This window comes from Acinonyx jubatus, chromosome D4 (genome assembly GCF_027475565.1).
Source record: "Acinonyx jubatus isolate Ajub_Pintada_27869175 chromosome D4, VMU_Ajub_asm_v1.0, whole genome shotgun sequence".
Classification (NCBI taxonomy): Eukaryota; Metazoa; Chordata; class Mammalia; order Carnivora; family Felidae; genus Acinonyx; species Acinonyx jubatus.
In genome coordinates, this window is record NC_069391.1 from 51,534,872 (window position 1) to 51,549,347 (window position 14,476).

The 14,476-nt window shown below is 34.0% G+C and overlaps 1 protein-coding gene across 7 annotated transcripts in view; it reads right to left on the reverse strand.

Moving 5' to 3' along the window:
* The window catches only part of CNTLN (centlein), a 311,458-nt gene that overhangs the window by 232,014 nt on the left and 64,968 nt on the right, over positions 1-14,476 (reverse strand). For all 7 annotated transcript variants that reach the window (XM_053205061.1, XM_053205064.1, XM_053205063.1 and 4 more), the window contains exon 3: positions 41-125. In XM_053205061.1, coding sequence (XP_053061036.1) covers positions 41-125 — 85 coding nt within the window. The remainder of the gene's footprint in view (positions 1-40; positions 126-14,476) is intronic.

Consider the following 14,476-nt stretch of genomic DNA (forward strand, 5'->3'; position numbering starts at 1 on the left):
TACCTGAAAAAATATTCTTAGTATTTTCTGTTACACCAACCTGTTCCAATTCTTGTATTTTAGCATCCTTCACTTGCAGAATTTCTAAAACTTTTCTGTCTTTAGCTTCAGATTTCTGTTTTTCTCTACAAAGAAAAATAAGGGAGAGTTTATTACTTATAATTGGTAGCTAATCCTTTAAATTTTTACATCCTGAAAATGAGTATCACTTTAAAATATAGAAAATTAAATTATCTGGGGCTGACAGCCCTTTCAGAATTAATCAGAAACCATATGGCAAGTGACAACAACTTACAAACTGCTGACAACTAAGACAACTTCATACCAAAAGAACAGTTTAGTTTCCAGATTTAGATCCATGATTAAAAAAAAAAATACGCAACACATTTAATCTTGATCACAACCACTCTATCATCAATTTAAAATAAGTCAATATGTTCTTTATTTTTTAATGTTTATTTATTTTTGAAAGAGAGAGAATGCAAGTGGGGGAGGGACGGGGCGGGGAGAATTCCAAGCAGGCTCTGCACTGACCACAGAGAGCCTCATGCATGGTTTAAACTCACAAACCGCGAGATCATGACCTGAGCCAAAATCAGAGCCTAACCAATTGAGATACCCAGGCACCCAAAGTCAGTATGTTCTTAACATAAGCACTTTATACACACAATTAAATTAAGAATAAAATATCATTTTTTTAAGTAAAAGACTCAAAAGAGAACTAGAGACTTACTAGTAACTTTTAATAACGTTTTAACAACTTAAAACGGGATAAAAATTTACCGGACAATTATTTATATTTTAAATCACTTTAAAAATAAGTAAAATAAATAGAAATCTATACTTAAATCACTCAGGAGTGACAAAGTATACAGGAAAGTTAGAAGAAAAGAACCCTCAACTGGGAAACAGTGAAATGAAGCCAAGGGCCCTAGACGGTACAAAGGAATATCAGAATGAAGAGACACCAATCAGAAAAGCACAACACTGGTTTAAGAGATAAATTCAGATGATACACTAGTACACTTAAAAAATTTTAAATTAGACTTCCAATAACCTAGCATAATAAGTTCACACTTTGGGGCAATTCTCTGTTCTCTAAGTTGATACTATTATTAGAAAAACATAAAAGAAAAAATTAAGGAAACACAGCCACGTCTCTAAGGATTGCAAACTAAACAGAAATACAATGCTACAAACAAGGATGAAGGTGCTGTGTACTGTCCAGATCCAGATGTGGGCTAAGGTGAAAAAGAGCTTGGCTCCTGAGGGTAACTGCTAATGAAAGTGCCCTGCCCAATATAGGGAAGCATAGCTAACTAAGCTCATTGTTTGAATCCAGAGACTAGGGTGGCGCCCCGAACTTCTGAAAGGAGTCTGGAAAAAGTCTTTCCCCACCCTTGCCTGGAACTAAGGCTTATATGAAAGTTTAGAAAGGCAAACGTTTATAGATAAAATCCCAATCAGGCACTGAGCCAAAACACTCCATAGCTGAGGTACTAAATTTAACAAATCCTCTGTGTCATTATTGGCTAAGAGCCTCACACTACAAATATAAAACCTATTTCAGGATGGGATGAGGGTGACAATTTAGTGGCAAACACAAAATTTTTAGAGAAAAAAAGGCATTAGGCAAGGCAGGGTAGTGGAGAAAGGAATAAGAGTACAGTAACATCAACCCTCCTACTCAAGGTTTATCACAAAAAATCCAACAAAACACAAGAAGAAAACACACACTCTAAATTCACATACAACACATGCAAACACTGACTGAATCATTCAAAGAATCAATCACTCTAGACAAAATTAAAATAACACAACACACTGAAAAAGACTTTAAGGGGCGCCTGGGTGGCTCAGTCATTTAAGTGTCCGACTCCTGGTTTCAGCTCAGGTCATGATCTCACAGTTCCGTGAGTTCAAGCCCACATCAGGCTCAGTAGCACAGAGCCTGCTTGGGATTCTCTCTCTCCCCCTCACTCTGCCCCTTCTCTACTCACGCTGTCTCTGTCTCTCTCAAAAATAAATAAAAATAAAGACTTTAAAGTAAGTAAGGATTTATGACCTAAAAGAATGACTACAATTAAAAACAAAAACAATAAATAGATCTTAAAAAATATATTGAAAACCTTGCAAATAAAAATTACAACCACTAAATCAAAACACAATTCAATGGGCTTAGCTCAAAACTAGATGTAAAAAGAGAGTAAGTGAAATGGATAATAACAATGAGAAATTCATCCAGAACACTGCATACAGAAATGAGATGAAAAATATAAAAACACAGTTAAGACATGTAGGTCTCACTTGAAACTCCCAGCATATGCCTAAAGAGTTCCAGAAGCAAAAAAAAAAATGGGATGAAAGATAAAGCGGTATTTTTAGGAGATAATTTCTGAGAATGTTTTAGAATTAAATAGAATCCTCAGATTGAAAGAATACCTACCAGAATAAATACCTAAAAAACAAACAAACACACATTTACACATTAATCCATCATTCACTTAATGAGTGTTTATTGAGCATTTATTACATGCTCGACTTCATTCTAGGGAATAGAGAACGGCAGCAAACAAAATAAACCAAGTGCCGTCTTGATGGAATTAACATTCTAGCTCATAGATGCTGAAAATAAATGATATATAAGTGAATATATAGTATGCCAACTAGCTATATGTATAAGAACAATAAACTAGGGTAATGCAGAAAGGGATGCCTCGTCTTAGAGAACTGGGAAGCAAAAAGAAGGTTGTTGCTATTTTATAAAAATGACTGTCCTTAAAGATATGTGACCAGAAACTTAAAGGAAGGAGTTAAGAGTCATAGAGATTTCAGGGAAGAGTTTTCCAGGCTTTGGGAAAAGTAGCAAGAGCAAAGATACTGAGGCAAGAGCACAATTGGTGTAGCCAAAGAACAGCAAAATAGTAACGTCCATACAAGGGGAGAATGGTGGCTGAGGACAGAATAGTCACTGGGAATAAAGCAGTATATCGCCTTTTAAGCCCTATGAACTTTAGATCTGACTCCCAATAAAATTGGAACAGAGAGGATAGTTTTGAGTAGGGAAATAATACAATAAGAATTAATATTTCACAAGTATCACAGTGGGTCCTGGGCTGAGGTCAGACTCTAGCAATCAAAAGTAGAAGCAGAGAGAATAATTAGGGGGCAAATAAAATACCCAGGTGAGAACAAAAGATGAACTCGACAAGATAGGTAATGGTGGTGGTACTGAGAAAGTAATAAAATTCTTGATATTTTGAAGGTAGGGCTAACAGGATTTCTTGATACAATAGGTATGAGATTTAAGGGAAGAGAGAAGTCAAGAATATTTCCAAGGCTTTTGTCTGAATAACTGGAAGGATGAAGTAGACATGATCTCGGAACCTGATGAGGAGAGTTAAAGGACATTAGAATTTTGGATTTGGACAGGGGCACCTGGGTGGCTTAGTCAGTTAAGCCTCCGACTTAGGCTCAGGTCATGATTTCAAGGTCCATGAGTCCAAGCCCCACATCGGACTCTGTGATGACAGCTCAGAGCCTGGAGCTTGCTTCAGATTCTGTGTCTCCCTCTCTCTCTGCTCCTCCCCCACTCACACTCTGTCTCTCTCTCTCAAGAATAAACAAACACTAAAAAAAATTTTTTTGAAGTATTTGGGATTTGGACATGTCAAATGTGAGATGTTTAATCAAAATCCAATATGCAGTTGGTAAACAAGTCTAGAATCAGTCAAATGGTCAAGGCTGAAGATAAAACTTTAGGCATCATCCAAATATATTTAAAAGCCTAAGAAGTAATTTTGGATAGAAAAATCTGAGAATTGGGTCCTGAGGCACTCCACATTTATAGGTTAGTAAGGCGAGGAAAACAGCCAATGATACTACAAAGGATACACAGTCATGCAAAAGGAGAATCAAGAGAGAAAGCTAAGTGAACAAGTTATTTCTAGAAGGAACCAACCTTGGCAAATGCTGTAAACATGCTAAAGAAGACAAAGACTAAAAACTGGACTGCTGGGATTTAGTAGTATTGTAGTCACTGGTGATTTTGACAAGAGCTGTTTTAGGAGAATGGTGGACATACAAGCCTAATTGGAGTCAGTTCAAGAGAGAAAGAAAAAAATAGAGATAGTAAAAACTACTTTTCAGATGAATTTTTCTGTAAAAAGCAGCAGAGAAATGGAACAGTATTTCAAAAGACATGTGAGATCAAGAGATTTTTTTCAAAAGACAGAAGATAAAATCGCATGTGAGTATGTGGACAGGAACGACCCAGGATAGTGAGCAATGCAGATGATGCAAGAGAGAGAAGAGAGAACTGCAGAGTGACATCCTTGCATCCTTAAGGCTTCAGTGTGCACAGTTTTTTTTTGAACTTAAGGGACAGTATAAACAGTTCTTCTAAAGAAATAAAAAGAGAAAAAGAGAAAATAGATTCAGGTATGTTGGTAGAAGATGTGGTTATGGGAAAGAGTAAAAGCTCTCTTCTAAAAGCTTCTATTTATTCAGTGGTGTAGGAAGCAAGGAGGTTGTCAAGAGTTTAGCTAAAGCTACTCCATGCCTTGGCATCCATTTGGTTTGGCCAAGCAGCCTGAAGCTAGTTCATGCAAGTGCCCTAGATAGCAGCTCACAGAGTCACAAGTAAATTAAAGTTCTTGATATGACTTCCCTAACAGTCGTGATCAACAATCTCCCCTGCCTCCCAATGCCATTCCCTTATGTGTCCCTTACATAAGATCCCCTCATAGAGCTCACCAAAACCTAGCTCTTTTGGTTTGACCAATCCCACCTGAGCCTGGAAATCCCAAAGTACTCCACACACAAACCCTCATAAAGGCATGTGCCCTAGGTCCTCTCTGTCTCCGTACTGTGCCTTGACTTCCCCATGTGGCCCCTCGAGGCATGCCGGGTACTTCCTCTAGGACATGTGAGCAATAAACTTCTCTATTTCAGTTTTTCTTATGGTCTGTTGTTGAACCATGGCTCACCATCCAGCGCCCTGTGCTCCACTTAACATTAATCTGACAAATTCATAACAGTTATCTGAAAGTGAAAAGGAAAAACAAAGTGTTATATGTTGACAAGAGAGTTAAGCATCAAATAGTCTTCTAGGAGACTGGGATGGTAAGTGAGCCAGGAAAAAATAGGATATCTACTAGTCAGTACTAAGACCATGAAGCTCAGTAGTCATAAATTCACATATGACCAGTCGTCATGGCTCAGAATTTTTCTCTAGCCAGGTTCAACCCTCTGAATATAGGCACACACTAGGTAGAGAATTGGAATAAATCACACTTAAAATTTTACAAACATATGTATTATTTTTACTGTTTGTATTTTATTCTGTTTTATTATTTTATTTTCTATTACCAAGTATTGATAGCACATCTAATGCATAATCACAGTCCATTGTCTTCAACTGGCTCTCTTTGTATTTATTTTTTTTTATTAATAATGAATTTCAACATATTTTCACCAATTGAAATGTTTTTTTCCTAATTTTCCAGTGCCAGTCAACATAACTGTCATTTTATATTTTATTGGTTTTAATTTATAAAACTATTTTATATATTAAAAATATATGACCTTTATCACTATATTGTACACCTGAAACTAATATAACAATATGCTAACTATACTGGAATTAAAATTAAAAGCTTAAAGAAAAAAAAAAAGAAAAAAATATATACACCCTTGGCCTATCATTTGTCACAAATATATAATCTCAAATTATCATTTGAATGTTTAATATTATAGAATCACGAGTACTGCAAAACAGTACTACATCAATTCAAGGTATATGCATCAGGGGGAAGATGGCTTCAAATTTCAAAGGGAAGGGCTTGATTGAGCTTACTCAAGGACAAAGACCCAGGATATAACAGCCAAGATATTAATTCCAGTCAGAAACTCCCCCTGTAAGTTGCTTTTTGAATATGCTATGAGTCTAATATTAAATTCCCAGGAATTAGTTTAGTTTACAGGGATAGAGTCTTTCTAATTCACTCTTTTGTAGTAAGCCTAAAATCCCGACCAGTGTCCAAATACGTTCTGGTGTCCTTTTTATGGGCAGGGATAAAACATGTGCCACAAAACTCAAACAAAAGCATTACTGCAGCTTGGTACCAGAGTGATTATCTCCTACTATATACACAGGTATGTACATAAACTTACTCACAGTCTAACCAAGTGGTTCTCATACTGTGAGTCACCAGAGAAGTGGGATTAGGACCATCCAAGAACTTGCTAGAAATGTACTATCTTCCACCCTTTCTAAGTGCAGAAACTCTAGGGTAGGGCCCAGCAATCAGTGTTTAACTGTAACAACGTGCTCTGGACTGAATGTTTCATATTCATGTTGAAGCCCTAATCCCCAATGCGCTAGTTTTTGTAGGTGGGGCCTTTGGGAAGTCATAGGATGGAGTCCTCATGAATGGGGTTAGGGATCTACATGAAGATGATCTCCTTCCCCATCATGTGAAAATATAGCTGTCTGCAAGAGAGCTCTCACAAGGAATGGAATCAGCAGTCACCTTGATATTGGACTTCCTAACCTCCAGAAATATAAGAAATTAATGTTTGGCTTTTTAGCCACCTGAACTATGATATTCTGTTATAACAACCCGAACTAAGACACAAAGCCTCAAGTGATGCTGACACACACTAAAATTTGAGAGTCACTGAAATAACAATAACTAAGCTGAGTAATATAATACTGAAAATATAGGTCATAAATGATCTATAAACTTCATGTCAAATATAAACTTCAAAAATATACTTCACTGATGTTTTTTAAACCAAAAACCTTCAAAAGTGACTATTATAGTTTTGAAATTGAAAAAAAAAAATCACAATTCACAATCTATATAGAGATTTGTCCAGCAGCTCCTCCTGGTGGCACATGGTATTTTCATAACAGGAAAATGCTCCCAAGAGAAAACAGTGCTACAATACGAATACAATTATTTTTTACTTAAAATAATACAAGGTAAAAAAGTTGTTTCAAATTTAAAACACCACCAATGTATCTGGTCAATTCAATTAATATATATTCTCTGTTTTTATAAGACATTTTAAAAAAGGTTCCTAAAAAAAAGGGATACTGTCAAGAAGTTGATGATGATCAATGACTGAGACAAACTCCTGTTTAGCTAATTAGAACCACTGATGTGCAATAATGATGTGAGCTAAGAATATTTGCAGACTTCTTTAGGATGAAAAATGAAGTGAAGAGACGCTGTCAAATGTGTACAAGTTTAAAGCTCCAATCACTTTTCCCAAGAGTACTACCCATTTAAACATTTAACATTGCTGGTACTTAGCCACATGAACTACCACAGTAACTTTTTGCCATTTTTCTAAACTCAAAAATCTGAGAAATTATTCTAAATCATTAAGAAACTAAATTTTATTGTGTTATAGACCATGCCATATATTATACAATATGACAGGATCATATTTTCTGGGCTTGAGCCCATTTTTAATGAGATGTCAAAAATGAAATATTACAGTCTAAAAGAAACATTTAACTATAAATGAGGCAATGATATTGGTCTGATTTAGAAAACAAAGAAGATAAAAAAGCAAAGCTTACTGACATTGATTATTCTTAATTAACAGATAGATAACAATAATGCACAAAATAAACCTAGTTGGAAGAACATTTTCTTTCATTTGAGCACAAAATCTATTAAAATGTAGATTTTATACTTATTAATGACTTTCCATTTAAATGCTTTCTCACTTTCTGATAAACATTAAGATTCTAAAACAGGAAGACTGATAAAAATGGAAGTTTAGGGAAATGAGAATCATACCATTATCATATTATCTAACCTTTTATTCATGAACTGTTTCATAACTATTTTTCTACTTTGAATATGCATAATAAACTACTAAAATGGTATCTATGAACAATATAATGAGAAAACTTTAAAAAAAACAACACAAATATTTTTTCAAATATGTTTACTCCACAGTAAAAATAGCTATTGAAAAAAACTCTAATATACTTAAATAAAAATACATTACTAAATCAACAGATCCCCAAACCTTTGGTATAAAATATTTTAAAGGTCAAGTATACTTAAAATATCTATTTCTCTTTAATATCAGAGCTTAATTTTTAGTATACAATCCAGAATTTCAAATTATTATATTTTATACTTCAATATAAAAAATATATTTAAACTATATATGAAAGCCAAAATTTGTGATGGAAGATTCAGCGTGACACATAAAAAATGATTGATCTTTTTCTTGTTCCATCAGGTATTTCCAAAGTAGAATAAAGAATAGAGTTAGGCTACAGCATCTTAATCTGAATTTGTAAATTATGGGGTACTGGTGAACTCTGTAAACAAAGAAGAAATCAATAATTTACTAGAAAATAACAGCTTAGATTTAATATATTACTAAACAATATATTTGTTTCAGATATCCTTATTCATTCAACATCATTTCTAACACAAAGTTGAGACTCAAAACCCTTTCTGTTTTATAGTTATAAATTAAATGACCTTATTTGGTTATTGATTTTCCTGTTTCTTCATTTAACTACCTGTCCAGTTACTTCTGCATATACACTCCCTATTACCTAAAACATCCAGAAAAGAGTTGGAAAAGATTGTGTTATATGTCTTTAATAATTGTGCAAATATTTTTCACCCAGAATCTAGAAGTCTTTTACAGTGTTCAAAAATATCAGCACTTCAGAACAGACTGTTTTAACATCTGCACATCACCAGGGCTGCCCCCAAGGATTTTTAAATGATGCCTGCCTGTGCTGAATAAAGTGCTAACTTGCACCTTGCATTTCAAACTGTGTCCTGAGCAGCCATCCAGTTGGTACAACACCAGCTGAATTCCCACAGGCCACTGTTCACTCAGGCTTGACTGCAATTATCATGTCAATATTTTGTGCTCCGATATGCAGATATGCACACATGCAAGCTGCATAATACTTCCTTCTCCATGGAATGTTGACTTATGTTCAATGTTCTGGGAATTTTTAATGAAACCAGAAATAAACTTACATCAAATAAAGACTATTGCAATTATTTTGCCATAAAAATGATATGTCTATGTTAAATTATAAAAGCTAAATTTTTAAAGGAACTATGCTTCAGTATTTATTTCATAGAACTATTTCATAATTCTTTAATGTAAAAGGTCTTCATAAAGGTTAAAAGACTATTTGACAATGTGTTTTTTCATACTTATTGTTCATTCTTTCACCTTAAGCAGTACAGTGGTTCCAATTAAATACCTTTCTATTAGTAGCTTTGACCATCTTCCCATTCATCCATCTCAGCCCAGGCATTCATGGCTGTTGCACCAGGAAAAGTACTCAGCAAAATATATTTATGCCCTGTGTGGAGCTGCCTAGCAGCACTGCTGCCAGATGGAAGAATTCTGGCAGCTACACTTCTGGGGTCTCCAACCAGCCATGCTACTTCCATGCTCCAAAATGCAACCCTTTTGCAGGCTGTGCTTGCTTAATACACATGGGACAATGTACAACCATACAGCAGCTGTGCAACCCATGTGTTTAAAAGTGGAATGGAGCAGGAGGGAGGTGTTCCCAGTGGTGAGAGTATATAATATAAGCTTATAAAAACAGCCTGCTTATTAAGCATCTAAACTTCAAGTGTAAACATAAATATGAGATAATCTCTCATCCTCTATGAGGTTAAATCTTTAAACACATTTATTTCAAGAATATAGTATGCATATTCTAAATAAACATGCAAAAAATACTAAATATCATCTTGCCTTTTTTATTCCTTTTATGGTTCCCATTTTCCAGGACTGAGTTTTCATTTATGGATGAGAGAGAGAGAGAGAGAGAGAGAGAGAGAGAGAGAGAGAGAGAACAGTGAAAATGGGAGACTGAGTAAAGGAAAAAAGTATCGAGGAGCCCATCAAATAGTAAAAATAAATGTTAAAAAGAAAGCAAAACATGTCTCTAAGATTTATACAAAGATTAAGTGTTTAGAAGTAAAAAAGAAAAATGGGAAAATAAAGCAATGTCTATAGAGGTGTCATTTGAAAACGTTGTATATGAAGAAGTAAAAAATATTACAATTGGTAAACTCTGAACATCCCCAATTTGGGACAGATATATTTCTGAATTTGAGTATTCAAATTCAAGTACAAAACACATTTAAGGATAAGCAAACTGCAATAACCTTTAATGTTAAAGAACAATAAAAACATCAAAAAGGCTGCAAGTTACTCTTGGAAGCCTATTATTTACAAAACACTAATTGACTTTTCTCAAGACTATAAAAACAAACTGAAAAGGAATGTAAAATATAACATGAGATGGTGGTGATGATGATGATGATGCTATACATACAATGTGCAAGGCATTATTGTAACTAATATATGTGCATTAACTCAAAACAATTCTATTCTTATTTTCATTTTACAGAAGAGAAAACTAAGGCATATAAAAGTGAGTATTTTGCCTCAAATCACACAATAAACCACGTGATAGAGCCAAGATTTTAAACCATGTAGCCCTGTCTCCATGGCTATCATAACCACTAAATCATTAAAAATAACTACAGTTCAATATTAAGTTCCAGCAAAAGACATACAAATTTTTCCCTAACATCTTTAAAACTGTTAAATACTGGATTTCATATTTTTCCATCCATAAAGATGTAACGATATTCACCTTTCTAGCTTAGATTCTTCTAGAATGTCAGCATTGCCTATAAAGCTGTTTCAAAATGTAGATACCTCAATCTCATCGTAAACCTTGACAAGTAACAATCTCAGAGTTCATAGGTGAATTATAGCTCACAAATCTCTTTAAACAACTGGATCCACAACTCAGTGAAGGAAATATTCTTACAATTAAGTCTTTGCTCTGTAACTCATTGATTAAAATTAAATATGACATTCCTCACATGTCCCCTTATCAAATTTTTGACTACTTGAGAAGAACTGTTTAAGGATCAATGCCACTTTTGGGTACCGATTACTGGACAAGCTTTTAACTAAATGCTTCTCTAATCCTTCAACAAACTCTTCTTAAAATCCTTTTAACAGATGTGGTAACTGAGACCTAGAGACAGCGTTTCAATAAGAAAGACTCAGCAATATTTGTCATTTCAACTCTGGTCGTTGTAACATCGAAGTCTGTATTCCCAACCATCTATGTTCATGCCTCACCCCTCCCAAATTCCTATGTTGAAATCTAATCCCCAAGGTGCTGGTGTTTGGAGTAAGGGGATCCAGAGGAGTTGGGAGGTAGGGACTTGGTGCCCTTAAAAGGCAAACAAGACACCAGAGCACTCTCTTGCCACCACGTGAAGATACAAGAAGTTGGTAGTCTGCAACAGCTCTCACCAGAACCTGGCCATACTGGCACCCTGATCTCATGCTTCTTGCCTCCAGAACTGTGAGAAATAGATATCTGACGTGTAACCCACCCAGTTCATGGTATTTTGTTATAGCAGCCTGAGCTGAGTCTCTTTTTACTGTTAGTTTTTAAATTCCTAATTTTAAAATTTAATCTTAAATACATCTCCAGAAGTTCTGATTTTATATAAATCTGAAAGAGATTCTTACAGGTAAGAAATAATACTTTAATCATGGAAAAATGTAAACTTTTAATTTAACAAATACTATACGCACAACAAACAATATATGTTGAGATGGAATAAATGCAGGGAAGAGAGCTTGTTTATTAAATGAGGAGGATCAAGGAAGACATCTCTTAATGATTACAATTTTTACCACAACCACCTTCCTGAGAAGCATGTTGTATTCTCCTTCCCCTGACCCTCTCTCCTCTCACAATATAAGTAGAATATTAAGCACATATCAGGCATTCAAATAGTAATTCTGAATTAAATATAAGGATTTATTAAGTACTATCAGGTATGCAAACTATACCACAATCTATACAAACCCAGAACTTAAAAACTCATAGAAACATATGGAATTTTCAAGAAGATTTAAAACAATAAAAACATAAAATAATTGAACAATATTTTTTTTTGCAGATGGGAGTATATTGAAAAAAGAAACAATAGTATTCATTAAGAAGTAAAATGAATGTCATATTGCTGGCCAGCTATACCAAATATCTTTCATTTCCAGCAATACTATCGATCAAACTTATGTGTAATCATGGTATACTCTCTCCCAAATCATTAGAATGACTTCTCAAACAGATCTAGCATCCATTAACTTCTTGCTAAAATCCAATTCCTTGAACTCATCATGAAACATATTCCAAGTTTAATCTTAAAGTCATCATAACATAAATGGAATACAATGCCAGTAAGTAATATATTTATTTTATTTCTTAAAGTTTTAAAGCGTTATTCTTGGCTTCTTTTCTCTAATCTAATCTACTAATAAATAACTTTAATAAGTGTAGGACCATAAAATAAATTTAGATCACAGTTAGTTGTTTTCTTCTTTCTTTGTTAACATTCAGGTGAGAGATTAATTCTCCATCTGGGTAGTAGTTAAAAACAGGGGCTCTGGAACCATACACACTGCCACTCATTAGTTCTCTGAGCCTGGGCAAATTATTTAACCTCTCTGTAGTTCATTTCCTCCATCTGTATAATAAGAATAATAATTAGACCCATCTCATAGGACTATTGTAAGAATTTAGCCAATATGTTGAAAACACTAAAAACCACTAAAAACCCCATGTGGACCATAGTAAACACTTGATAGATGTAAGCTATTATCACTATGATTGTTTTATTATGTATTAAACTAAGGACACATGGAATTGCAAATATATCCTTAGCGTAATATTACACAAAAAATATTTTCCATATAGTTCAGAATATACTTCCTTATGTAACATTTTGAAAAATTTATTTAAGTAATCTCTACACCCAACGTGGGCCTCGAACCCACGACCCTGAGATGAAGTCACACACTCTTCTGATTGAGCCAGACAGGCACCCCCAAAATATATTATTTAAAAAAATCATTTTGAGTCACAATACAGTTTAGAACTGTATGCAAATATCCTAAAGGATTAATCAGGAATATATTAAATCCATTTCAATATAATAATTGATACTGAGAAAAACAATAACAGCACAGATAATTTTGACTATTTTCAGTTTGAGTCCTTTTCCCTTATTTATTCCCATTATAAAATTCATCTTTTTCTTTTGTTTATTCAATACACCTTGTAGAGTAATAAAGTACTGCATTTTTCTCCCACTTAATATCATGTTTCAGGATTTTATTCATTCATTATTTCTTTGTATTACAGATTATTTATAAACATAGTCACAAAACCAATTTATTCAATAATGTTTCTATGAAACCTCTGCAGTAAACACTTCCATCAAGAAAAATGTCAAATGCATTATCCCTTTATTTCACTATTACACAGTTTTTTTAAGAAACCTTGCTGGTCAAAAATGATCAAAAAGGATTCTCTGTCTCAACATAAAATAATTAGGACACTAACCATGCCAAAATTCCATATAAAGCAGTAATAAACATTAGAAGAGAATGTGCTAATTCTATTACCCAGATTGTGTACCAAGGTTCCCAGGGGTGTTGTAACAAACAGACAGGGCATTGTGGGATATTTTAAATGTCTACGGGAAACAGAGAAATACTTCACGTCTATTGGACACCATACAGAATACTTGCTAGAAGTTCAGAGCTTCAATATTAGATTGCACTACATTTCTTTCATGACATCATCTTTATGAAGTTGAGTTTTTTACCACTGCTGTGATAAAAATTAAGGTGAGAGCAAAAAGCAATGTGAAATAAGAAATAAGGGTAGCAGTGTCCAATCTGATTATAAGGTTGGAGAAATTGTCCAGTACCCAAAAGTTCACATCCTACAGCAAACAATTACGTTAAAGAATAAAATTAAAATATAACTTTTTCCTTTTAATTTGTATGTATATTTTAATAGCCGTTACAATGTTAGGGCATAAATACTTAATCCCAATGAAACTCTTGGATATTTCTCTTTAATTTGAAGTGCGATGAAAATATTACTGATATACAAAGGTACTATGAACTGAGAACACTGGGGAACCTATGAGTTAATCTTTAAAGAAAACAGATTCATTATTTAAATGACCAAAGATTATAATGCATGAATAATTATTAATTACAACACTTAGAGCAACAGAGATCTTTGCTAAAAAGTCTCACAACTCCGTGGTAGTAGTTCTTAATTGCTATCATTACAATTCTACTCAGTCTCACTCAACTTTAATCTCAGTTCATTTCAGCAGGCTCATACATGACTCTTCAAGAGTAAAACTGACAGAGTATAAGAATATAACAACTCAGCTAATGACAAATAAGTTACGTACACTCAAGGTTAAACACGGATATTTTGGCACAACTTTTTAACCACTAAGAATTTCTAGGTACAAACATCATTATGTATATCAACGAACTTCATTATGGGAGGTCTACCTGAAACTCTGAATATAATAACAACAAAATCAGT